Here is a 27,995-nt window from a genome sequence, read left to right on the forward strand (position 1 = left end):
ATGAAAAAAGGCGAAGTTGCCTTCAATTGTCCAAGCCTAACGTCATGGAAAGAGTTACTTCGTTGCAGCGCGCACCAGAATAAACCTAAAGAAACAACACTGACCCTGTGTGCTGCGTGTTGATACTACAAAGGAGGGGATTGTTTGATCACCGGTTTTGCTTTCTGCTTCAGTTTAAAGGATCGACTGGAAGATGCGCAGGAACCTGTTTACAAGGAAAAGGCAGCAAGTTTCAGACTGAGGGAATGCGGATCAGGCTCAATGCACAGGGATACCATTACTCATCCGTCTGTTTTTCTTCACGCCAGGCCACTTTGTCTTGGAAATATTTCTACCGAGGATCGTTTTAAGGATCCGGAATGAGAACCCAGAGTCTCGTGAGTGAGCAATGCGAGGTATCAGAGCAGTTTGTGAGGATTAAATCCACCGGCGCTGCTTTTGGAGGAGCTGTTTGGTGAATCCAGATTTTGTTATTGAACCTGTTGTGTTTGTAATGTGAAAGAAGGTATCATTAGATCCTGCATGAGGAATGTAATGTGGTATAGAGCCTTGAAAGCTTAAACTTATTAGACTTTAAAGCAGAATAGTTTAAAGGACAATAGAGGGATAGCCTCAATGGGCTGAGGATGCTAGTGCTCACAGGAGACATATTTTAGACTCTTTTTGGTGGATAGCAGTAATGGTTTTACATAACTGCTGACTTCCCCTTTGTTTACTAAGTCAGGTCATTAAATTTACATGGTAAATGCCGGCCTGTTGCACACCTGATCCAACAGCTGCCATGTAATTTGAGATGTTTGAATATAACTGTGAGCTAGTGTCAGATGTTTCCAAAACAGCATGCATCCAGACAGTAGCATCATTATAATCTAAGCACTATGTGCATGTAGTTTTTTTTTTTTTTACTTTGCTTTTGGACCCACTGGAGTATCAAGATGTCAGCCAAAGCCAAAGCCAAAGCAATCTACACTTTCCAAAGTGAGAACAAAGAGGAGATCAGCATCCAGGAGAATGAGGAACTGGTAATCTTTGATGAGAACTCGGTGGACGGCTGGTTTCAGGGGGAGAACAGCCGAGGGGAGAAGGGTCTGTTCCCTGCGTCTTATGTGGAAATTATTCGCACGCGCTCCAACTCAAACGTGACCGACTGCTCCATAAGCCCAGCAGGATCTTTAGGAAATGACTCCTCCTTTTTCCCCTCGACCCCAAACTCTTCCCTGCACATGCAGCAGAGTTTCTACGTCGACGATGATGACGATGACTGGGACGACTGGGACGACAGGTCGACAGTGGTGGATGATGCTGACCACACCAGGAGCCCCGGGGCCAATGGACATGCGCATCAGAGCCCACTTTCCAACAACCCCAATGTCTACTACCGGTCCAAACCCCACATGGAGAGGCAAGACAGCATCTCCAGCTCCAGGAAAGGAAGTATGGTGGGAAGGAACTTGAACCGATTCTCCAGCTTTGTCCGCTCAGGGGTCGAAGCGTTCGTCCTGGGCGATGTCCCCATGATGGCAAAGATAGCAGAGTCTTACACCATTGATATGTGTCCCTTGGGGCCCGGGTGGAAGGAGAGCCCGCAGCCTTTCAACTGCTCCATTGAAGACCCAACCAAACAGACAAAGTTCAAGGGTATCAAGACGTATATTTCGTACCGGGTCACGCCGAGCCACACAGGACGACCCGTCTACAGACGCTACAAACACTTTGACTGGCTGTACAACCGCTTACTGCACAAGTTCACTGTGATCTCTGTTCCTCACCTGCCTGAGAAGCAGGCCACGGGGCGATTTGAAGAAGACTTCATCGAGAAGCGAAAGAGACGATTGATACTCTGGATGAACCACATGACCAGTCACCCGGTCCTCTCCCAGTACGAAGGCTTCGAGCACTTCCTGATGTGTGCAGACGACAAGCAGTGGAAACTGGGCAAGAGACGGGCGGAGAAGGACGAGATGGTGGGCGCACATTTCATGCTGACCCTCCAGATTCCCAACGAGCACCAGGACCTTCAGGATGTAGAGGAGCGGATCGACTCCTTCAAGTCCTTCGCCAAAAAAATGGACGACAGCGTGATGCAGCTCACACATGTTGCCTCGGAGCTGGTTCGTAAACACCACGGCGGGTTCAGGAAGGAGTTCCAGCGACTGGGAAACGCCTTCCAGTCTATCAGCCAGGCGTTCATGCTGGACCCTCCTCACAGCTCAGACACCTTCAACAACGCCATCTCTCACACAGGCCGCACCTACGAGAACATTGGAGAGATGTTTGCAGAGCAACCTAAGTATGACCTCTTCCATATGCTGGACAAGCTGTCGCTCTACCAAGGCCTGCTCGCCAACTTCCCTGACATCATTCATCTACAGAAAGGTAAAGTTGTTCACCAGTGTTTTAAAGTATGATCACATTTTTGATTCCTGCAGCTTCATTCCTGTTCTCAGTGGATATCCAAAGACGGCTTACTCTTCTAACTGTAAAGTGATAAGTTAAACCCACCATAACCCCACAGTGTGGCCTGTTGAGGTCACATCAATCACAAACTATCAGATTATACTTAAATATAGTGAACTGTGAGGGCTATTTGAGGTTCAAGCAGATTAATATAGCTTAAATATTCTACCACCCTGAGCTTGATAACAGAAGATAGTGAATCAGGTTGTGTTGCACAGTGCTGGAAAATCCCCAAAGTGAAGCAAGCAGCAGTTATACTGGGAAAGAGTTGCACAAGCTTCAGTAACAGTCAAGAATAATACACAAAGTGTCCGCTAATGGGAACACACTCAAATGAAGGCCCATTACTACAATTGTGTTGCACAATCTGTGCTATTAATCTGGACTGGATGACAGATCAGATCAGGTCCTGTCTCTAACACCTCCTCTGTATAGCTAACACACATGCATACACACACCAGAGATGGATCAGTGTTAGTGTGTGTCATCAGGTCAGAGTTTCAGCCATGGGGCAACCACTCCACCTTCTTGACCTCCACCCAAACAGACACACAAACACTCCTACTGTACACACTGACACATTCTCAAGCCCTGTTTCACAAGGGCTTTCATAACAGTGATGGCTTTGACAAGCTGTGCAAACATGACTATGATGAGTGTTTGATGAGTAATTCATGCATCACATCACACATGGACAGATCACATTATAAAGTGAACTCCATATTTATTGTAGATATAGACACACAGCAGTAGGATATGCCATTGTATTGGCCTCTGTAGGATATATGGTCTGACCTGTGTGTGTTATGTGAGCTTACTTTTTAAGATAAGTTATTCTTAATATATCAGAAGTAATGTGTTTACAGAACAAAATGTACTCAACACCTCGTCCAAACTGGGAAGTTGTTGTTGTGATAGTTCACCCTAGGTTCCTCTGGATTCTTGTAAAAGTTTAATGAGATAAGTAGAGCTCTTTAGTATTGTAACACTACAACCATCAGCCATGAAGCGACACAGGACTGGGTTATTGACACGGCAGTCAGAATATGATACATTATGATGTAATCTAAAAACTAAAGCATGCATCTTTTGTTGAGTTTGAAAGAGTCACGCCACTTCCTAAAAACATGTGTTCACATACACTACCAGTCAAAAGTTTGGAAACACCTTCTCATTCAAGGGTTTGTGTTTATTTTAGTTATTTGAAACACTGTAGATTAATACCAAATACATCAAAACTATGAAAGAACATATATGGAATTATTTAATTAACAAAAAAGTGTTAAACAAACCAGAATATGTTTTATATTTTAGATTCTGTAAAGGACCCCCCTGTTCCCTTCATGACAGCTTTGCACACTCTTGGCATTCTCTCAGTCTGCTTCATGAAGTGGTCTCCTGGAATGGTTTCTAATTAACATGAGTCTTGTCAAGACTTCATTTGTAGAAGGACTTGCCTTCTTAATGTGTTTGAGACCATCAGTTGTGTTGTTCAGAGGTAGGGTTAGTACACAATGGATAGCCCTATTTGACTACTGTTGTAATCCATATTATGGCAAAACCATATTATGTCATAGTTTTGATGTCTTCAGTATTAATCTACAATGATGAAAATAATTAAAATAAATAAAAACCATTGAATGAGAAGGTGTGTCCAAACTTTTGACTGGTAGTGTAGTTGCTAAATTATGCTTCATGATGAGTCCTCGAGAGTGTTTGGGGAAGTAGCACCTTTATATGAAACTACTTTTGAGTGCAATGAGGGCACAATGCCTGCAGGTAGGAAGCCAGGTATGTAGACAGGCAGGTAAGCTGTTTAATCAGCAAATCAGTCCAGACTGCTGTCAGTCCTGATCAGCCACTTTTTTTTTGCTGAACTTTATTTTCTTCATTTATTTCAGGATTTAAAGAGAAGTTTAACAGATGACAACAAAAGCCTCCTAAATATGTAGCCTTTCATAGCTTCGTCTCTGGGACCTTAGCTTTCCCATGCTCTGTGCCAATTAGTAACTCATAAACATAGAGAATCACAGAAGAATATAAAGTAGGAATCTTTAAAATTCTTGTCTTTCTTCTAAACATTTTGATGACTGTGTTGTTGCTCAGCAGCATCCTGAGTTCTCATTTGCCATTTCCTCAGAGAGTTAGTTTATGACCTGCAGTGACCCGGTCAGGTCAAGTCATCCATCATTTTATGCGGTCTGTGATTATGCCTCTCAAAGACTAAAAGGTCAAAATACAGTCAGGGGATGTTTCATGAGGCCGTAAGTTTTCAAAGAGTGCTTCATCATGTTTGCAGTTAGCGGTACACCAGACTGTGTAGTGACAGTATAGTGAAGATCAGCTGCTTAGATATGCTGGTGTTTTATCCGTTTCCTATGTAACATTACTGGTTTCAATACTCTGCCATAGTTGTGTTCATTATGATTGATTCTCTGCTTAGGTCTGCAACTTTTCCTCCAGTGTCTCTTCTTAGATTTTGGTTCATGTTAGTCACAGTCCTGGCGTTTCAACATTCTGTATCAGCTCTCAAACAAACAACCGTATCAGCTGATTGGAGTCAGTCCAGGAGGAAGGAAAGGGCTGCTACCAGCGAGGAATGATGCTATCTGCAAATGTCATCTTCTTCATACAGCCGGCACTCATTATGGCAGAGGTCATCCCAGATAGGATTCAGCTTGGTACATTTAGTCCCTCCACCCAGATATAAATAAGGAAAACAAAACAATCTGATTTAATATTAAAGGGTCGTTCCACTCAAATCACAAAAAGTCAATGTTAGTTTTGGTTTCACATGCTGTCGCTGAGGGATCTGGCTGTGTAAGTGTTAAATACTTGGAGCTCCACAGAAGACATTCCTCATTAGATTAAGATGATAAAAGTGGATATCTCAGAGAATGAGCACATGAAGCCAAAAATATCTGTTTGGATTTGTCCCAGAAGCAGGGGGGGTAGGAAAAAGGCCTCTTCATCTTTAATTCTGGCAAACTGACCCTTGAAAGCAACTCTGAGGAACATGTAACTTTTGAATTATGCAGTAACATCTTATTGCTTAAACAAAAACAGTTGTCAGTGTGGGAGTCAGACCATTCATCAAAAATGACTCGGCCTCACAGCGAGGGAACAATCTCTGTCTCAGCAAAAACACTGTGACAGCTCTGCTTCCTCTGAAGGAAAGGCAAAGGAAAAACTCTGCATATGTATTTAAGTTATCTCACTGACACTGCTTCTCATTTGTCAACCTCAGAGACTGATATGTAAGAGATTATGTAAAGTGAACAGGTGGTTATGCAAATTAGAATAGCAACATGGTGAGCAGGACTTTGACACAAAGCAGAGGGGTGTCATCTCACCCTGAAAGGGATTATAATTAGCATATAATACCTACTCACTACACATTATCCAGCTCATTACCCAGCTACAAACTCAACATTCAAACAAGCTGACACAGAATATTGATTTGAAATGATTTATTTATACTGATTATAAAATAGTCCCTCCGATTCCACCGTTGCTAATGCTCCATTGGCAGCAGATTCTTATCAGCCTCTTAGTGGTATGAATTAACATTACAATGAATGTAAAAAATTAGCCTGCTTCTTTGTTATGAATGACATTAAACTGATTTCCATTGAAGGTAACGTTGGACCATGTGAACTAGACTTCTGTCCTTGTTCAGTTTTTTCTTCTTGGAGCTTTGCAGTTGACACACCTTTAAACAAAATGAGACAAATGTCACAACTTTTAACATTGTTGCTGTTATTGCTACTGCTTCTGGTTTAAGTTACTTTTGCAGTAATCGTCAACTTAGAGATGCTCTCACCAGCTTTGCTGCTTTTGCCTGAATTGCAGGACAGGATGTTGCTCCACTTTTCACTATCAGAGATGGTTTCAGTCCAGTAGCTCCTCAGGTTGCTTTCACATCTGTGCCCGCTAAATGTCATTATTTCCAGACTCTCAAAACCAGCCTGAGTAGAACACTAATGTTTTTGCCACAGTGTCAACAGGCAGAGGTGAAACATGCAGATTCAGAGAACTTTATTAATCCCAGAGGGCAATTTGGTTTGCAGTGTACCAGCTTGTGCAGGACTTATTTCTGATTGATTTGATGTAGTGTGTGTGACCTGGTTGACCCTGACATCTTATTTTTTGCTATTGAGAATTAAGGACAGTTGTTATGAACTTTTGACCAATCAGGATTTAGTATTTAACACAGTCGGATAATAATCCATTTTAATTAAAAATAATAGACGAATATTAAGTCTAACATTTGTTCTGTCAGAGCAACATTGGAGTCTCATTTGCTTAATTTTAATGCATATTCTTACAAATTTCAACAACATTTTTTGCACATTTTTGAATAGTGTGTTTGTCACAAGCATGTGTAAGTTTGTTTGTGTTTAATAACACTTAGCATTTAAGGAGTCTTTCAAGTCTGTTGCTTGAGTAGTAGTCTACAGGTTTGGGGAAATACATTTTCTTTTATTGTTGCAAAGTGTTAGATGAGCTGATTGATATCCTTTATTGTCTGCAAGGTAAATATGAACCTGGTGTCATGAGATTGTTAGCTTAGCTTAGCATAATGCATTGATGTGTGTGGAAAAAGATATCCTTGCTCTGTTTAAAAGCACCTTTTTACTCGCTTATTGACACGCTCAACACTGTTAAAGCGTACAAGAAAAAGTGTACAAATCAAAGTTCACCAAATCAAAAGGAGTCATGGGTTTGGCTACATTTTGGTAACACGCAATAACTTCCTGGAGTCTTGTTGTCATTCTTAGATTGTTGGGTAACCAGTGAAATAACATACTTTTGGTAATGGTACAAAAACTGATGCCAGAGTGAGCCAAAAGACAACACATACAGTCAGAAGGAGTGAGTGCGGCAGTGTTTTTGTGCAGCCAGAGACCCTTTCCCTCTGCTGAGTCTCCCCTGCCGGTCCAGATAACTCTCCTTGATGTGACTTGTGTTCTGCAGAACCAGACACAGCTGTGGCAACACTCAGAACACACAGAACTGAGGTCAACCTTTTCCGGTGCGCTCCTCCTCCTCCTCTTCCTCATCTCCTCATTGCTTCTCTCCTGCCTGACTTTCTCCTTTCACTGAGGTCTATGGTGCTGTTTTTATTTTAACTCTGATCCTGGTGAGCATGTGAACTGCAGGAATGTTAGCTGTCTTTGAGATGCGGTGTTGGGCAGCGACTGCATGTGGCCTTGATAAAATGGATCTGGGGAGGAGAGGGTTTGGGTAATGTCAGAAAAATGTCAGGGTGTGCTCCTCACATCCATTTTCTTCCACTCTGCTGTTATTGTTTTTACTCTTCACATCTTTGAGTCTCATCTCTTTGGGTCTGCTGTCGCTCAACCTGAAAGTGAGTCTGTCACTAAAGCTTCACCTCTGTTTTGTTATCCCCTTCTCATCCATCTTTGTCCTTTTATCTTTCCCCACTGAGGACTCCCGTATCAGAGCTGTCTGTCCGGGCAGCTGCCCTGGTTTCTATAACAGAGAGAATAAATCGAGTCTCAACTGAGGGCTGTGACTCCTGCATTGTTGTTCTTTGAACCTCGGCCAGAGCTAAGCCTTTGATTCGACCTTGATCTTCTTTGTATACGATTGAAAATCTTGATCTGAAGGGTTGATCACATTTAGTCACACAAGAATAAAAGAGCCCCTTGTGTGAGAGGGAGATGTGAGCACCACAGACTACAACCGCATTGCCTGTTGGAACAACATGTTTGTTGGTATTCCTGGTCTCTGAATCATTGTTTTGTCTCCTGTTGAATGAGTGGTTCCTGTTGAATGAGTGGCACCTAGTTAGTCTTGAAGCTACCAGAGACCCAGTAAGTCTTCTAACTATGTAATGTAGAGTCTTATTTACATGGTCTGAAGAGTATTGTAGTTATATAAGGGATAATGTAAGGTGAACTATTTGTTCTCCTGGTTTGAAACATGACAAGCTGTTCTTATTGAACATTTCCACTTATAAAGTAAAACAAGGCTGCATGAATCAGCACCAGACTGACTTTTTCTGCCTTGTTATCGTCAGAGTTGGCAACATTTATTTTTCCACAACATTTATTTTTCCATTTCTCATCTCTTAAACACCTTCGTATGCTGTAACACTCTCTGTGAAGTGTTATCTTCATGCACCATCTTCAGCTTTGTAGATTTCTCAGATGTAACCTCTAGTCGCTGTTGTCCTCTTTTTCCTTGTTTTTTCCCACAGTAAACAAACAGACCTCAAACTCACCATACTTCTATCTGTGGGTAAGTTAGTCTGTGATGAGACCAAGCTGCTTGGAAGTACTGAAAACCACATACACACCCATTCAAGAAGCCAATCTTTACAGTAGAAATAAACATGTTCACAGCCTGGTACAAAAACAAGTGTAGTCTGGATAGCTAATTTCTCGATCGGCACACATTGTACAGGGGTTGAATTATTTTATAACGTGGCAGTTCAGAAGATATTAAGATATGAGTTTTGCCCATTTAAGGACATGACTGACTTGACTGACAGGCGGGAACACTGTTAATGAGGAGGCTCAAAGCCTGCCTCTTCACCTCACACTAGCTCACCAACAGTTGGGTTGAGTTCAGCATTTCCAATATGGCTCCTGCCAATGATTGGCTTCAAAACAGCGCTCAGGAACAGATGGGTGACATCACAGATACTAAGTCAATTATTTATACAGTGTATGGTTGTAACCTCCAGCCTCTCTAGTCACTGTTGGCCTCTCTTTCCTTGGTTTTTCCCACCGTAAACAAACAGACCTCAAATCCACCGGACTTCTGTCTGTGGGTAAGTTAGTCTGTGATGAGACTCTGATTCTCCCTAGCATTAGTCTATCCTACATAGCAACGGTCTGCTATCTAGAAACAACTGACTGTTGTTATGCCTGGGAATATATGTGCAGAAGTCTCAGTTTAAACTCTATAACATTGATATGAAAGTTTTTGTAAATGTTCCTGATAAGTGGTTTGCCCTGGGCGGGTTTGCTCTGATACTTCCCACAAGTAACAACTTTGCACTTAACACTTAAAACCAATCATAGGAGTAGAAGAACATGGCAGTAACTTCACTCATAACAACCAGCATGGGGTTGTCTTAAATATCCTCCATAGCTGTCTTTTTTGGCTACTGGGGGTTATTTACTTTCTACAACAGGCAGCAGAAGTTTAGCATTAACCTCTATCATCACAATATAGCAATAGCTTAATCCACAGAGCATCATTTTGCACTGCATTCATAGCTTTGGGTACAACTAGGGGCAGAATGAGCTACTGCTGCATGTATGCACAAACTCCTCTACTCAAGTGTTTTCAATTTCATTAAGCATTTCATGACTCAGCATTTACTGACCAAGTCCGTTGAATATTTTCAGATTGCAGGGCGTCTTCCTCTTCCTACAACAGAAAATCAGACGACTTGAACACATGAAGCTGCTCAAGGCTGAATGTCCTTTGCTGCATTGCTTTTTGTGGAGTCAGGCAGATGTCAATCAAAACATGACAGGATCTTGAAAAGTGTTCCCACCAGCAAATTGAGCTGTTTTTTTTTAATCAGGGTTTATTTGCACTCTTAACTTTGACATCATGCATACATTTCTATCATACTGTAGATGTTCTAGTCTCTATTTGAAAGCATATTACATTGTCAGTAGTTGTTCCAATCCTCAGTGAGTCTGCAGCAGATATCATGTTCTGTAGATTTTGTACCTGGCAACAACCGAGGCACTGATCAGAGACAAAACCCCCTGTTGAAGCTTTGGATAAACACAAAAGAGTGCACAACAGAGTGAAACCAACCCGCCCTGCTGTGTGGGTGTCAGGTCAGTCTGATCCGATCAGATGTTGTGTAAAATGAAATCTGAGGCGTTGGCTCACGTTGAGGTCTGGATCTGCTTCACCTGTGTCCCCTGAATGACACGCTGAGCAAAGTACGGCAACGATTTAATTCTTTTGAACAAACAAAGGAGAGTTTCTGCATTCAATTGGGCAGCAATTTGTGGGTAAGCTAGAACAGCCAATGATGGAATAATTGGGAGTTTAAAATCTGTAAGGGAAGAACTTAGCTCTGTGCCTTTTTATCTTGACTCATTTTGGAAGCATTTAGATTGCTCCAAAGTGTAGAAAAGTATGTTTCTTGTCGTGCCTCCCTTCAGTTTTTTCCTGACAGTGGGATAAAACCGTCTGTGAGCCACACCAGAGCAGAGCCATATTCAGAGTAAGAATGAGCGCGCTCCCCTGGGACGCCTCCTGGCACGCTGGCCAGACTTTTAATCTGGACGAGAGGTTGGTTTTCCTCCATATGGGAATACGTTATGAAACCACATGGAGGCTCTATCAGTTTGAGGAGAGAGATGTTTTAATGGAAGTTATGAGGAAATGTGTGAGCCAAATGCCCCCTTGATGTGCACCGATAACTCCAAGTTAGGGGATGGTTTCTGCGTGCACACGTGGATGTTTTGTCTCAACTGTTGGAGGTGCTGACCAGATTTTTTCTTTTTTCAAATTGTGACAAACATGTTACAGATGAACATTCCCTGCACTGGTTACAACACACAAGAAAGCGCTGCACTGTCAGCAGGCAGGCAAACCTCAGCCTTTGAAACCTGTTTTTGGTTCCAGTACTGCACAGCGGCCCTCTTACGGCATCTTTCAGCGTTGATTGTATGCTATTTTGTTGGCTAAAGTCCCCTTTCTGACAGGGGTGACCATGGAGAGCAAATGTTCTCTCTCCTGTTTGCTTACTCATAAATCTCGTCAAAGGCTAGGGCTTTGCTTCTTCACACGCACTGTCTGCCCTCATGCCTCTGCATTCCTGTCTATGTTGGCCCAGTGAACTGTTGTTTCACACTGAAGGAGATTACAGATGTTTCCAAGAACTTGATCTTTGCCAACACTGCTTCACTGCCCTTCTCTAAGAAGCACAGGTTTTGTGGCTAAGTGGCGTTAAAAGGGCTGTGAGTATATCAGAGGATTGAGCTTCTGAGAGAAAAATGGGGACATAGCTGTTCCACATATATTATCACAGAAGTTCAGTGGAATCGGATAGATAATTAGAGCCTCTTATAACCTATCAATGTACAACAATGTCTATTACAACATCAATTATTATGTTATGTATGAAAATGCATTGTTTATCTGCAACTGTTCCAAACCTAAATGCTGGATGGGGATATGAATGTGTGTTTAGGACCCAGTTCTGCATGGTTCTGGTATCAAGTCTTGGGACTCCTATGAACTAGGATGGAATGATATCAGTATAATAAAAAGTGATGATCCCCGTACCTAAGCATCAATCGTAGCACCTTAGCCTTGCCATTTATCAGATATAAAACAGACATATTCACATAGATTGATGCACTGTCAGACAAACAGCAGCCTTGGGTTGAGAAATTTAGCCTCCTTAATTTGGCACGGACTGTATTAGGCTAGCAGTAAATGTAAGGTGCACTATGAGTATTTTAGCGTCCTTCAGCTTAATATTTTGTTTTGATATGACACACAACTTTTTTTTCCCCCACTATCCTCATAACCCTTGTTTGCTTCTGATCCAGGCAACAGACAAAGTCACCAAGTAGTTGGTAAATAGTAACACGTGTTGTATTTCATGACTCAAAGCCACTTTTTTATCTGAACAAGTTGGTGGAGACCAAAGCAGAGGGGTATGTTTCAGAATAATAGCTGTTTTGGCCTGGGTTTGCTGGGTGTGTGAACTGGCAGCTAACATGTTGCGACTCACTTCATTGGGTTATATGACAGGTTTTGTTCTCAAGTTGTTCCACTCCCAAAAGTGGCCCACCAAACATTTCAGGCTGCCCTAACACAGGTCTGTTTTCAGTCTCAAAGCCTGTTAGCACTGTAGTCATCACTCTGTTTTTTTGTCCTTTTGGCCCAAAAATCCTACATTGGGTTAAAATCTGGAAAACCTGCAGAGGCCTTTAGATGTGAATGTGTTTGTGTTCATAGCTGTCCAGGATGTACCAGCCTTTTACTCAGCTGTTGCATGCTAACAGAGGTTTTAATCCCCGTTGGCCTTGACAGGAAAAGTGGTTTTGGAGGTTGACTCTCCAAATACTCGCATTGTTGTGAATAAATGGAAAAATAAATCATTGCCATCTGTATTTGTTTATGTTTTGATCCAGTCATTCTTTGGCTTGACATTCCCTAGTTAGCTCAGAGAAGGATTATTCTTCAGGCATTGACGATTGACCTCCAGTGCAGCTTAAGTACAGCCAACCCAAAAGTTAGACCTCATCCTCTCTGTCAGTGTAATGCCACAAATGTTATGCTGAAAGGCAGCACTGTGTTTGTCCTTTTTGTGTCCTAATCTCCCCTCCACCCTTACAGGATTAAATCTGTAACTGTCAGAGAGAGTTTGGACGTCTGCCAGTGTAGCTGTAGTCAAGGCAACTCTGAAAAGATGCTTGTGGTTGGCACTGAGAGCTCATCCTTCAGAGTAGAGCATTGTGAGCTTTGTATTCTCCGTTTTTCTCATTCCTAAAGATGTTGTCAGTGTTGGGCAAACCATTTGTAAAATATAGAGAGCTAAGATACTAGTTTTTCTATTTTGACTTAAGCTTCACTTCCATGAATTTCCAGAGAAATGCACCAAGCTAAGCTACAGAAGCAAGACAAAAGTAACCTATAAAGGCAAAGCTGTTTTCTTTTGCAGGGAACCAGCTGATGTTAAAGTTAGTGCTATTTTTGTGTGTTTATTTGGATTGCTTTGTGCTAAAATTGTAGGCTACATCCTCACACACACAAGTAAATACCAATGGCCAATTGCAAAAACTAAACTTTATTGCCTTGTGATAGTTTAAGTTGGAGAACTGGCTTGATTTAGATACATTTGGTTTCACATACAAGTCATTTTAAGAGCTGCAATGTTCCTGTGACAGCCAAAGCAATGTTTTTGTATAAATCATTTTTAGAACTTCTCTAAGTATCACAATTGGATAACAGCAATGTGGTCACATGATAAACTATAGAGGTCATCTAGAAACAGGAGTTGGCTCAACTTGTCCCGCAATCCCTTGGTCCAAGTTCCAACTTCTATTCAATAACTTCTTTTACTGTGGACTTCTTCTCGTCTTTATGTTTTGTAGTAGGACTTGTCAGCATCAGAATCACTAGTAGGTTCAATGACTTATTAACATTTTTATCATGATAGGCCTGACATTTGGTCATATGTTGTGTCTAGGCTGTAGAGCAGTCACTGGCAACTAGCCAAGGCCTAGTCTTGTAGTACTCGAGACCTGTCTTGGCCTAGAGGCCGCTCATTGAAGGTCTCAGAATTGAAAGCATTTTCACGCAGTCTTGTCCTGGTCTAGGACTGGGCGGACTCCGTATTTTATATCAAGACCGGTCGAGATCACCACTGATGCACTCTGTGTCCCTGTCATTACTGTGATAAAGAGGAGCCCCCCTCCTTTCTCATTTAATTTTTTTTTTCTCCACCTTACGGCTGCGACTTTCGTGGTGCTATGGTGAGTGACACGCCCCCTGCACTCATGCATTAATAAATGGAGACAGACAACAGGAAGAGAGACCAGAGATGTCTGCTAAATTGTTTAATTAAGCAAAAAAAACCTCTCACAGCCCGTCAAAAGAAAGGCAACAAAGACAAAACCAAACTTAAATAAAATAAACAGAAGTCTTTTATTTTGTAACTCATGGTGATTTTTCATTGATATATATAGTCTTGGTCTTGTCTCGGTCTCGCCCTGCCTTGGTCTTGGTCTTGACTCGGTCTCGATCCCTAAATGTCTTGGTCTTGGTGCATCCTGGTCTCGGACATGTCTTGGTCTCGGTCAATGTGGTCTTGACTACAACACTACCAAGGCCGTAAACTCCAGTGGTTTATGGCAGCTGCCATAATGCTATAATACTCTACTACACGGATGTAAACAAGCACAAATGAAAGATGACATCATGTAGCTCGGGGGAATTTGGCAGTATTTTGGACAAAGTTATGTGTAGTCTGTCTGACCTGAGCGATGTGTAACCAGTAGGTGCATGTGGAAGTTAACCTGCAAGAGAACTGAAGGCTGGTGTTTCTAGCTCTGCTTGTGTTAGTCCCACTCAACAAACCAAATTGACATTGTTACCTGCAGACTCTGTGATCCTGTGTTGGCTGTGCTTAGTAAAGTCAACTCAATTGAGACTGTTTTCTGAGTTTTACTCTCCAGTGCAATAGACCAGCGCCCATTGAGGCTGTATTTTGGCTTCACGCCTTACAATGGGAGAAGATGGAGTTGCTGGCAGTGCTGGCAGTGTCCATATTAACCTGCAGTCAATGACGGCAATGCACAATTTGATTCATAGGACAGCAATTCTACTACCAAGCTACTGAGAAAATTAAACTACAACTTGTTACAGCCTGACTCTGGATGCTATTTGACCGTTATAAAGCAATCACTGGAAAATCCTTGTAATTTCATTTGGCTGCAAACTGTCAGTTAAAGCCGGATTTTCACATTGCAGGGATGATTTAATAGTTTCAACAAGGACGACTGACAATATCATCAGCCAAACATCTTTGATCAAAGGAACATCTTTGGTTTTTCATGTCATTGCAACACTGCTAAGCAGACAATAGTAACAAGGCAAACACTGAGTGGGGATGATACAAATGTTACATAACAAAAGAGCTGAATCTGTTCCTATTCAACTTTTGCTACAGTCATAGAACAAAGCATTGATATCCTGAGGGATTTAGGATGTCACAACTCTTGTCTCTCAAAGCTTAAAGTAATATACAAAGGAGTTATGATGTCACGGTTAATAGTGAAACTTCATTGTTTAACTTGATGTGCAGTGACATAACAGATTTTCGTAATGTCCTGTTTTTATGCGGCTGTCTGACTTGAAAGAGCTTTCTCAAAACTTAATAATCAGGATCAGAGTACAGAGTACAGTATGCGTGCATGTACACATGCAAGGAGTTAGGGTCAGTGTTGTCATATTGCTCTCATTGCACCGACACTGAAATAGGCGTACACGCAAAACAAAAAATCAGAAAGACACTTGCAAGTATGTGTGTTTTATAAATTAGAATGTAGCTGGTCATTTTTCACAAATGGCAGATGGAAATCCCAAAACCATTCCTCAAAAATCCAGTCCAACTTTTGATTTTCCTGCGTCAACACCCCTCATTTCATAAGAATGTTGGATGGAAACCTGAACTAAAAAGGGTCAAATTAAATCCTTTAGCAGAGGAACTTTGTGTGATGAAGACAGGGTCATACGCTGTGGTTATAAGTAAGGCTGATACTTCCTTTTTTGAGGTCAGTGCAGAGCACATTTATCTCAATAAACACATGTATCTTCATGAAAGATGTGTCTGACAAAAGGGTCGATTTATACCACAAGTATACAATACTTTTAGATTAGCCTCTCTTCTACAAACATCTGTTGAGCATCTCTTTGCATGGCTTTAATAAAGAGCTTCAGTGTAAGTTTTGAGGCTTATTGGAAACTTCATGTATCGCTGCACGTGTAACAGTTGGAAAATAAAGAGTAGTTGATGTACACAGAGTAATATAGAGCGTGCAAAGGAAGTTGCCCCGGCACAGATTTAACATTTCTGGTAACTAATTCCCCGTGCAGGCTCAAGAGGGTGGTTCTGTTTTGAACATTCCTCATCCCTGAAGTAATAAAGAATCAAAGTATTGGAAAGATTTGTTTCAGTAGCCTGTCCCATGCCGAGTCTTCTTTTTTAGAAAGTAAAAATTAGAGAGATGGACAAAGGATATTTGAAATGGATCAAATCAGATGTGCACATTCCAGCAAAGGACGTAAACTCCGGCTCTGTTTTTATCTGTGTACGTGATTGGCTGCTGTAAACACTATTATTGCTGTTAGCTTACTCAGCAGTTGGGTTTTTCCATGTTTGTGTATACTTGAGGCTTTTTAAACCCCCTTCGAATACTGGCAGATCGCCATCTGAAGAGTACTTTTGACCCTGTCAGGCATTCTTGAAGCTGTCTCAGTCTCCTCTCCTCTCCTCTCCTCTCCTCTCAAATGCCTCCCTTTCCTCCCCAATGTTTGAAGTTTCCACAAATTTCCTGTCCTGTCTTTATCCTTTCTTTCCTCTTTTTCTTTTTGTCCTCATCCATCAAGATCAAGTGCCTCTGTTTCCCCTCGTCTGTCAGAAGACTATTTAGCCTGTTGTTTAAAATGGCAGCTTGTTGCTGAAATGTCAGTTCATTTTAATTAACTGCAATAAGTAATTTAACTAAAACAGGGGATGTAATGAAAACAATATTTATTGCTTTGAGCTCTACTTTGGTATTCTTAGACAATCTAATTTAGTGCTATTTTGGCAGTGCTGAGGGAAAAGGAGAGGCAGGAGGAAGTTATGGTGGGTCATTAGCAGTGCTGCTCTATCCAATGTGAATAAACTTAATGAGGAATGCAAGGACAGCAAAGACACCGTTTTTTCACAGAGGAATGTAAGTTGAAATAATCTAGTGAATTCAATATCCCATGCCAAACCAAGCTAACATGCCTGCTCATTCACAATTATGCTAGTGCCAGTTATGTGTTGGTTAGTTAGCTGTGCATCCCTTTCTTTGGAACGTAACGTTGTTGAGTTGTTTTACCCAGATACCGTGATGCTATTTTTTGATTGGCTGTTGGGTAGCTATATCTTTCTTTCTTTCTTTTGGATGAGCTGGTGTGTGGCAAGCTCATGCTGAACTCTAAGGGAAACCCACTTGATTCCTACCTGTTCCATAGTTTGAGGATAAGCGGCGCAACTTGGTTGGCATTGTCCTGGTAATTATTCTGCATGAGAAATACAAAGTGTGGTGTGTGAGCGTGTGAACAGGTTGAAATGCGTGAGACTTGAGAGCCCTGTGACATCATGTGCTGGGACTATTTTCACTAAAAAGTGCCAACATGTCCACTTGTAATGGTGTTAGCTGTTAGCTTACTAGCTGCCAAGCCAACCATATTAGTTCAACCATCATTAAATGTATTGCACCACCTATAGATCAGACTATAGACTAATGAATACTTGGTTGTTGTGCTAGTTGTTATGTTAGCAAGTTATTTTAGCTTTGCCTACCATCCATCTTTGCCGTAGACGTCCTCCTGCTGTGGACGTTCCAGACTCCAGCTGAAACGGACGTGCTGGACTCCAGCGGCAACACTACTACTACTCATCACTATCGCCGCTCCCTCTATCTATTATTCTCCTCTATTCCTCTTTGCAGAACCAACTCGGTCGAGGCAGATGGCTGTCTAACATGAGTCTGGTCCTGCTGGAGGTTTCTGCCTATTAAAAGGAAGTTTTTCCTCGCTGCTGTAACTAGCTAAATATTGCGAGGTGCAATGCTCATGGTGGATTAAGGTGGTGTAAAACTGGATCTTACCCTGTCTTGGTGTTGGGTCTCTGTTCATAATTTGACATAGAGTGGTCTAGACCTCCTATGTTTGTAAAAGCGTCTTGAGACAACGTTTGTTGTGATTTGATAACTTTGTGCATTGTTGAGATGAAGCTAGTTGAGCTATTTTATATTGTCTAGCACTCATCATCATAAAAAAATTCCATACCTCATAAAGTCTCTAGCACTGCAGAGGAATAAATCTGCTAACCAGTTGTAATGCTAGTAGGCGTTTCTATTTGCCTTTGTCCCTTTTTAATAACTTTGGCAAGGCAAGTTATTAATGATTTGATCTTGTGCTGAAAGATTAATGAAGGAAGGAAATGAGTAGTATTATACAACGCGATCAACTTGCAAGGGTGTTAGCTGTTAGCTTACTGGCTGCCAAGCTAACCCTGTTCCGTCATCATGAAGTCTGCAGCACTAACTAATTGATTCTTTTTTTCCACTGCTGGCTCTGAAGGCTAAGAAAACATGTATCTATAACACCAATATGTAGCATCACTACCAGTTGTGTTTCTATTTTATTCTCACTTTTTGAGAGTTCAACGGAGGACAAATATCTCATCAGTTCACTGCGGTGCTTGACACCAACATCACACCCTCAGCACTCACTCAAAACCCATCAGTGTCTTGTGATAACAAACATCACTTGTCCTCAGTTGAAAACGCTTTTGTTTACTCATCTGTGCCACGTGAATGACATCTATTGATTCTCCCTAAATTTTACATCTTCAGACCAAATTTAAGATTAGTTTGTTTTAAAGTGATGAGTCATTTTGTTTGGGCAGATTCAGAATCAAGTATTCAGCCAGGTTCTTGTCAGTATTTGTATATAAGCAGTTTAATTATTCCAGTTGTCAATATTTAACTTAACCTGCATTAAGGATGGCTGTTTCAGTCACTTGGTTAACCAAACCCTTGCACAGTATCCTAAATTTGCAAACGTTATGCCATTACCTGCCAAATCTATTTTTCCTTTTCCTTTGCAAGAGAGAAATTTGCCCAGTTTCAAGTCTCGAAGGGAAATGGTGGGTGTTGTGTGTTTGTGGTTTTGCATTGCAGGAATGAAGTCATTACATACTAGTGGCTATGCTTTCACTTCTCAGCCCAGCACAGTCACACAAACTGACAGACCTCAAGAGGATTGTGAAGCAATAAGCCATAATGTTTTTAGTAACATGAGATCGTATAAAACTTAATCTTTTCATGCAGCATTGGTATGTTCATATCTTGATTTGTTCGAATGAGGTAATTTCACTTCACTCATATAAAAGTTTTTTTATGTCTTTGTTTATAAAATGTGGTTAATATTGCCAGTAAGGACGTTAAAAAGGCTAATTAGTTTGTTGGAAAAATAAACCGGTCACACCTCTTTCCTGTATGGGGATACAGCAGGAGCTAAGAACACACCACTCTAACAAGGATCAGCTGATATACAAACTATAGCCTCAACTCAAGAGGCTCTACTCCTTTTTAATGATGCCTCTGCCTTATGCTTAAACAGGAAGAGTGATTTAATAAGCTGAGGCTGGCGACCATGGCCCAGATGAGAACCAGTTAAAATTAGACACACTTGTATAAAACAGCTGTGTGTTGCTAATGTTTGGATCTGTTCAAAAATGTGCAGTCTGTGCAGAAATGTAACGCTGGCTTTTTTTTTTTTTAAAGGAACTGGGAAATGTTATCTCCACTGGTACATAAATAGAAGAACCCTTGTTCTGTAAACAAATACAAATAGCTTTAAGACTCACTTCCTCTTTAGGATTACATGTTAAACAGACACAAGATGGATTTAGACGTGGAGAAGAAGTCCCTCACTTCCTGATTTCAGCCTGCAGTGACCTCGGTCCCAGCAGGGAGGGCTGCGAGGGAGAATGGGGAATTTAACAGATGCATGAGTTAAGTCGCTCAGGGGGGTTGAGGTCATACTTAATCTACTGTCCTTGTTCTCTTTCCCTCCATTTCCCAGTCACACATGTTGTCAGACCAGCTGTAACAGACAGAATATCTGCAAGTCTGGAAGAGTTTTAAAAAGCACTAGATTCCTTTCACTCACAGAGCGGCATTAGTGGGAGATGTTAAACTATTATGAAGTTAATGCGTGACTAACACAATTGCTTGGTTTTGCTACTGTAGCCAGAAAGCCTATTCCTTCATTACGAGCCAAAACTTCAATGAATCTGAATGTAACACTATCCATTCCAGGTGTTAGCCCAGAGGTGATCATGTTCTGTAATATATGCGAGTGTGTGTATCTGCCAGTCTTGCATATAATTAAGCCTATTAGCCTAATATTTTGGAGCTCATCTTACCTTTATGCTTTTTGTATTTTTCATTTGAAAAGTAACACAATGATGTTTGCCCAAAGTCACAATTTATAGTACTAGCTAACAGGAAATGTGTTATAATGGGATGCAAACTTTAAGTGCTTGTTGAAACAGCCTAAATACTCAATGTTAACACAAGTCCTGCCTCTGTCAAGGCAAATAGCCAATCATAGTTTCAGAGTTTTGGGTGACACAAGGGGTGGTCCATCAGATTTCAAAGGGACCCATGCCACCCCTGACCCCTCAAGACTCACCCCTGATAATGTTGAGCTCTGATTGTTCACATTACACTCTCTGCTACCACCACTCTGTTGTTGTTTGTTATGATCACAGGATAATTTACCCAGGTCTGTTGATTTCAGGAGGCTTACCTGTCATGGTATTGGATCAGTGCATTGACTGGCATACCCATACTGAGTATGTTTATGATAACAAGCTCTTATATTAGCATGCCCCCCATACTCACCTGCTACCAAATGCTCTGTTTCATTTTTTATTTGCCCATTTTTTATATTTTCTGTCTCTATTGGGGATTATGATATCATTATTTTCATTTTTTTAATGCAGGGATAACTGAAAAATAAGTTGCATAGTAATAGATTACTTTTGCCCATGTTATTCCAACTGGGTTTCCATCATACTGTCATTTGCAGGTATAACTATGTAATTAAAAGTGCGTTGTACTTGGTATATCAAAGATCTTATACTCAAATTGTTGAACCCTGCAGAAACCCTGCAGCCCTCGTCTCCTCTCCTCCTTTCCTAATCCCCTGCAGAGAGCTAATATCTCCTCAGCACAGATCCATGAAGCTGTCTCATGTGAAATAGTTCACTTCTCTCCTACAGCCACAGCCATAAAACATGCGGTAGCCAGTCTGGCTGGGCAAGATAAACAAATCTGGTGACTCTCCAGACCACTGGCCGTGCATCACAGAGAGCCTTCAGTGGGGAAAAAGACGAATCATCGAAAGAGTAGCTGCAAGGAAGAAAACACCAGGTTTCCTTTGTGATGAGGTTTAGTATTGCCAACTTAAACATGCTGAAAGAAGTGTTACATTTCCAAGGAAATATCAAACTCAACTAGTTTGGTCTTTCCCCTTGTTTGGCAGCTGGTTATTACAGTTTTGCATCATATGATAGCAGATTTAGCTGCAAGGAAGATCACATCAGGCCTCTTTTCTGATGAGATGGTCCAGATTTATTGGACAGAATTAGGTTTTAGAACAAAGAGAAATCTAAACAGCCTTGCTTTAATAATACTGTCAATTTTGACTTATATATAGCTTGGTTTTGCAGCATTAATATTATAGTTACAGTTAAACTGGATTTGATTATACATGTATCATTGTTTGTTCTTTATACTATGACAATTTTTCCAAAGAAATACTTTATTTGGGGGGGAAATTAAAATATATTGCCTTGCGCACAGTATGTATATTGCAACATATCATTCGTCACCCCTTCCTACTACCCGGATGTAAACAAGTACAGATGACAAGCAGCACTGTCTGGCTGTATTATGATCCAGAAAATGGAGATAAAGTTGTATGAAGGTTGTGTCAGGTTATAACCTCTTAACTTGAGCAATGTAAAACCAACAACGGCCATGTAGACATTTACCTGTAAAGAAAACTGAAGGTTGGTGGTGCTAGCTCTGCTAGTGGTAGCCACACTCACACAACCAATTTGACAATGATAACCTGAGATGCTGTGGTCCTGTTTAGCTGTTTTAGACAAGTTTGCTCAATTTTGACTGTTGACTGTGTTTTCTTACCCTTAGACTCGTTTGGAGTTCAATCCACTCTGAAATGAATCACTTTGAAATATTCCCATAATGGGTCTGTTTGTAGTGGTGTTCCAACTTTGTTGCAAGGAACTTGGGTTGAGGATGGAAGAAAGTATTAAGTCTTGCATTTTAATTATTTAATTTTTTTTTTTTTGTGGCTTGTGTTTTGCAGCATCAACATCAACTACTTTTGCATTATGTTTGCTGCAGATTTAGCAGCTAGGAAAATAATTTTGAGAAAACCTTATGTTTGGAGTTAAAAGAAAACCTTTTCATTTTGTCACATTTGTGCTTGTGTTGCTTGTGTTTTATACCTTTATTAAAGGTTTGCATTATCTTAGACAGCAGATTTAGCTGCAAGAAAGAGCAATTTCAATCAGACCAGCCTTGCTTTAAAATACAGTAATTTTAATATTTTGTAGGTTGTGTATTGCAGCATTAATATCACAGTTTTGTGTTATTTTTGGCGCAAGATTTAGCTGCAAGGAGGAGCACATCCAGCTTTCTTTTAGATGAGATTTTGCATTATAGCTGATCCAAAAATGTTGATTCAACCCCCCTTCATTCCTCACTCCACACACACACACACACACACAGATGCATACACACACAACCACAGCGCCTTGCCTTTATGTCCCACAGACATGCTATCTGGTGATGCACATTCTCCTCTCATGTGGAAAACAGAATACATGAATGTAGGTCAGCACCACAGACTACAGTCCACACGCCTCCTTGCTGGAACAGACTGGAAGTGCTGTTCATGCTTTCCCAGACTTCTGCCAGGAATTCCATACAAAATCCAGGGCGGCATGAACTCACAGATACAGTTAATGGATAAAACCTGGACTCTGCAGCAGATACGTTAAAGACCAGCGTGTGCAAACGAGTCGTAGCTTATCTGTCTTACGTGTGACTGAGATCCTTCGTCGTCTTGGTTCGGATCTCAGCTTGTATGAGCTTGAGACATCACAGCAATCTGATGGGAAACGCAGCGTGGCAACCTGCCATCTTAGTGCCATGTTCTCCTCCGGAAAGTGACGTCAGGGCTGTCTGGGTGAATGTGGTTACAACTTGTCCTCATTGCACTGAAACTAGACGTTTGGTATGCAATGAAACAAAAAGTAATTGTGCGGCGTGTTCCCTGTTATACCTATAAAGTGTGCAGCGCTGCAGTAGTTAATATCTGGAGCAAAATTTACAGTGTTGGTCTTCACTGCTGAGTGCCATGTAGGAGATATTTACATAACATTACTGTAGCAGTATATCTTATCGTAAAGTGTACAGTAACACAGACCCACCCAAAAGAGCAATGGAAATCTGAGATCTTTATTAGGCTGCATTTTGCTTTTATTGGGACTTTTCTCTCAGACTTTATTTTCATCGTTTTTATCAGAAGCACATTTTATTTCAGCTTTCAGATATTTTAATGAGCTCATAGCGGCTCATATTTTATTTGGATGTACCCCGAGTATTTTTACATTATGTGTTGAAAGTTTCACTTTAAGTCAGTTAAAACTAAAAGGCAGAAAACAGAATTTCTCACAAACTTTTAGCAGTATTTATCCATGCATGTTCATTTTTGGTTGGATTTGTTTGGATTATCTGTCTCTTGAGAACAGAGGTTCCCAAACCTTTCAGACAGTGACCCAGAAATGACAAGGCCAGAGACCACGAGGGACCTCCACTGTCCCTCGAGGTGGTTAAATGCAGCTCACAGCTGCCAGCGTACACTAACAGGCTAATCCAAAAATGGACAAAGAAAAGAAAAGACCATAATACTTAACTTAGCTGATCTGCAGAAAAATACTTACCTTTGTGCACGTCGCTGTTTCCTGTGCTGCTGTAAATTCACCTGCTGCTGCTCATGCTTTTGTTAAAGTGGCATAATCACCTCAGGAGTCATGTGGCAAGAAAGAAAAGTGGAAGACAGATCAAATATTTAAAAAAAAAACCAACATTTAAAATATCACACTATTTTTCTTATTAGCTCTCAGAGGAGGCCGAAAAGGCAACCTTCTGGCTATGGCTGAGAAGAAGGAACAAAATATGGGGAGCAAGCAGCTCCTGAAGAAGGTTAGCTGCAGGGAGTGTCAGGGAGACGTCCCTGTTCACTGCCCTGCCACCAGGAGATGCGGGTTAAGGGGCGAAACATCTATGAGCGGTGGTCCCCAGCTGATGACCCTGCAGCTAACCAAAACAGGCACCGGTGGAGGTGCGGCAGGCCGAGGGCCATGCACGAAGAACATCTACCTGTAAAACAAATTAGAATTGTACACAAAATGTTAAATATGCTATTCAAAATATTCTCATTTTTTCACGACCCTTCCCATTGGTGTCTTGCAATCCTGACCCACTTTGGGGACCACTGCTAAAATATATATATATCCCATGCATCAATACTATTGAGTCACATGGACCTTTTTCAAAATCGGTCCCTGATGAAGACCTCAAATGTTTTCAATTTAAACATAAAAGGCCATTTAAAATGAAGTGATTGTAACTTTGCACAGATGCTGTGGCTTGTTTATTGCAGGTTATTTGCATGTTAGCTTTTACTGGGTTCACATTTTCCCCAGTCAGTGAACTTGCACAAGTTCAGATATGTTTTTGTTGTTTTTGGGAGGAGGCAGAGAGCTTGGAGATGACAATCTGAACAGCTGGGCATGTAAAGTAGAAACTATCTGCATTACTTAATGCCAGAAGAGATGAATGATGTTCCATTCTGTCTGGCCTAAGCCAACAGTTTTTGAAGAAATTCAATGATTGAATAATGTTGAACTAATCTTACTGTATTTCTTAATCCAGGTGCCTTTGCCAAGGTGAAGGAGAGCCAGCGGATGAGTGACGAGGGAAAGATGGACCAGGACGAGGCGGACGGCATTAGGAAACGCTGCCGGACGGTTGGGTTTGCCCTCCAGGCAGAGATGAGCCACTTCCATCAGCGGCGAGAGGTGGACTTCAAAGACATGATGCAGGCCTACCTCACGGAGCAGATAGCCTTTTACCAGCGTGTCGTCCAGCAACTGGAGCGCACCCTGCGCATGTACGACGGTCTGTAAGGACACCGAACTGCTGCCCGGTTCAAGATGCCAAAAAAACAGACAAGAAAAAAAGAAACTCTTTTATCAAGTTGTTCTATGTCGGTCGTGTTTGGTTCAGTTTAAAAAAAGACTTGCAGATACAGGAAGCTGCAGTTACTGGGAAGACGTTCGAAGCCAGTCAGTCTTTCACTTTGATGGATTCAAAGTCATGTTTTTTGTTATTTTTAAAGACCTACTGTACCTGTTATTCCTAAAACACACATCACATAGACTGTGTCTCCACATATTGTTTATTTCATATAATTTAAGGTGTGTGTGACATTAAAATAAGATTATAGGTTTCAAATTCATAGCGAATCTATAGTTGATTGTTTTATAGTGTAACACAAGCCAGAAACGGGTTCTGTTTTGAGTTGTCCCCTCCTCTCCAACATCATGCACTTTGGCTTTTGCTGGGACTCGTACAAGTTACTTCTAAAATCCTAGGATAATACAAAACAGCAGTCATCTAGTTATTTACCAACAAGTCAGTTTCTCTGTTGAGGACTCACTCATATCATGTCAGCAGTTATCTTTCATATATCATGCAGCAAGTGCCTTTAAGGAACTGAGGCTTTCTGGTGGAATAATTTTACATGGACCGGTTGTCTGTAGCATGGCTTGTTAATAGGAATGAGTTGTATGTAGAAACAAGTTTGCACATGTTTTTGTATTCTAGTATGTGGGGGTTTGTGTAAATGTATGTGTGTGAGTGAGTGAAACCAGTTGATGGTGGTGCTGATGCATTCCCATGTCCACAGTGGAAAACAAGGAAAGACAAGGAAACAAGGAAAGTTTGTCTAGCTAACTAGTAGGAAAATAATGAGATGGTTAACTGGTTCTATAAGGAAGAACATCATCTTATCATTTCATTTTATGAATTCAGTCATGAACTTGATGCAAGACCAAAATCTTACTAATGCAGAGGTTAAGCGTGTCATGAAGTGTAGGTTTAAAAACTGCATGATTTGAGGTTGATAGATCATAACAAGTATATCAGGTGTTCAAAAAACATCTTGTAACACATCATGCTTATCAGGTAAGCATCAATCCATACCCCTAATAACTTCAAGAAATAGTTTATTTCTTAAAAACACTTATTTGCTTTCTCGTCTGTTAAATATTTAGCTGCAGCCACCAGTTAGTTAACTTAGCTTAGCATAAAGGCTGAACACAGTGAAATAGCTGGCCTGGATCTTCAAGAATCCTGTAGACCTCTGAAAAACATCATCATCTACTGTTTTTTTCAAGTCATGATTCCTCCAAAACAAATATGTGTCCCTTGACTTTTATATAAAGTATAAATAAGACAGTAAATATGTGATTTGAGTAGGAGTTATCACACTGCTAAATCAGTACAAGGCACAAACCAGGTAAACCACACACCATTCTTACAGCTGGGTTTCTGTATGGATTAAACTAACAACATTCAGCATACAACATACAATGGTTAAGTGAATTTGAAAGGAAGAAGTGCTGATTCAGAAGAGGTGCTGATAAATGAGATACATTTCCTGCGTGGAGAGAGCCAGACCAGCTGTTTCCCTGTTTCTAGTATTTATGCTGAGCGAGGCCAAACAGCCTTAACCTTATCTTTCATTGTGAAATGTTTTCAATCTCAGCAAGATGTCAAGTCAGTTTATTTGAAATAAATTCCATTGCAATTTTATGACAAAGTAAGCAAACATATGTGATATTGCTTGATTTTTTTTTAACATTTAGTGAACAAACTTTTCCACACAAAATGAGATTTGACTTTTGTCTCGCTCTCCCATTCTTCCTTTTAGTTTGAGTGAGTGTTTATTACTTAATAGGAGCTGTTCCAGTAACATTACTCACTCAGTTTAACAAGAGAAAACCTTCATGGCAACTTGCGGTTCGACGAGACTATCTTTAGAGTTAACCTAAGAGGTTTAATTTGGAGCCTGTGCTGCGTTTATAAGCATTACCTCAAGACGCTCAGCGGTTCGTTTTAGTGAGCTTCACACGCTTCTTCTCCAGAGATTCCCAGAGTTAATTTATCTTTTGAGATATCAGTTATCATTCAGATGGTAGGGGGTTTGAACCATCAGTGACGTGTTTGTGAGGGCATGAAATTTAAAATGAAAGTCCACTTGTTTTTCTGAATTTCAGAATTGGAAGAAACCTTTATTATGATTCCTCCACAACAAAGATGTGCTGATTCAGAGCACGGATTTCTCAGTAAACAAAGAGTCAGTGTGTCTGTGTGTGTGTTTGTGTTTTTGTCTGTGTGTGACTCAGAAATGTCTGTTACTGGTACTGTTCAGTCCACATCTGTGGCCTTTTAACTCTTTGCTGTCTAAAATGTGTTGTTTCTGTTTTTTATTGATGAACTAACCTTTTCTTTTCATGCATCAGCATTGTTGTCTCATTTCTGTTAGTGTTTGCACTCATTGCAATTTCTCCAAGACCAAAGAAGTCAGACTTTTCTACTGGCCTTCCTTTTTTTTTTTTTTTTTTTACTCTGTTTGGTTGTAGTGACATCAAATGTGCCCTCTGGTTTTGTAATTTCATCTGATTTGGGGAAAATGTGAGGAGCACATTTGCAAAAAAAAGAGAGAAACATTCCACAAAGATGAAAACATTAAAAAAGGACACCAAAGGCAATGTCGGAATTTGGCAAACGATAACATGAAAGGTGAAAAACAGAAAGAGAAATATAAATCAAAGAAGTGTTTGCAGCCTCAATCAGGTTTCATGATGAAACTCTGCTCTCAAGTTCCAAAGCTGCATGATACGTTGAACACCAAGTAGTTCACACAATTGACTGTTTCTGGAAATTGGTGTGTGACCTGAAGCAACTCTGCTTGAGTTTCAGTCTTGAAAATAACAGATGGTGATTTGCAGCAAGTAATTTGTCACATGATTTAAGGGAAGGGGACCTGAAAAAAAGTCTTAATAAAAGGAATGATGGAGATCA

At 40.8% G+C, this 27,995-nt stretch overlaps 1 protein-coding gene across 1 annotated transcript; it reads left to right on the top strand.

The window, feature by feature from the left end:
- Positions 1-9: 9 nt before the first annotated feature.
- Positions 10-27,995, top strand: snx33 (sorting nexin 33). The gene is made up of 2 exons (XM_034686384.1): positions 10-2,376; positions 24,780-27,995. The coding sequence occupies exons 1-2, from the start codon at positions 936-938 to the stop codon at positions 25,031-25,033; spliced, it is 1,695 nt and encodes a 564-aa protein (XP_034542275.1). The 5' UTR covers positions 10-935; the 3' UTR covers positions 25,034-27,995.

The sequence above is a fragment of the Notolabrus celidotus genome, chromosome 6 (genome assembly GCF_009762535.1).
Source record: "Notolabrus celidotus isolate fNotCel1 chromosome 6, fNotCel1.pri, whole genome shotgun sequence".
In the NCBI taxonomy this organism is placed as follows: domain Eukaryota; kingdom Metazoa; phylum Chordata; class Actinopteri; order Labriformes; family Labridae; genus Notolabrus; species Notolabrus celidotus.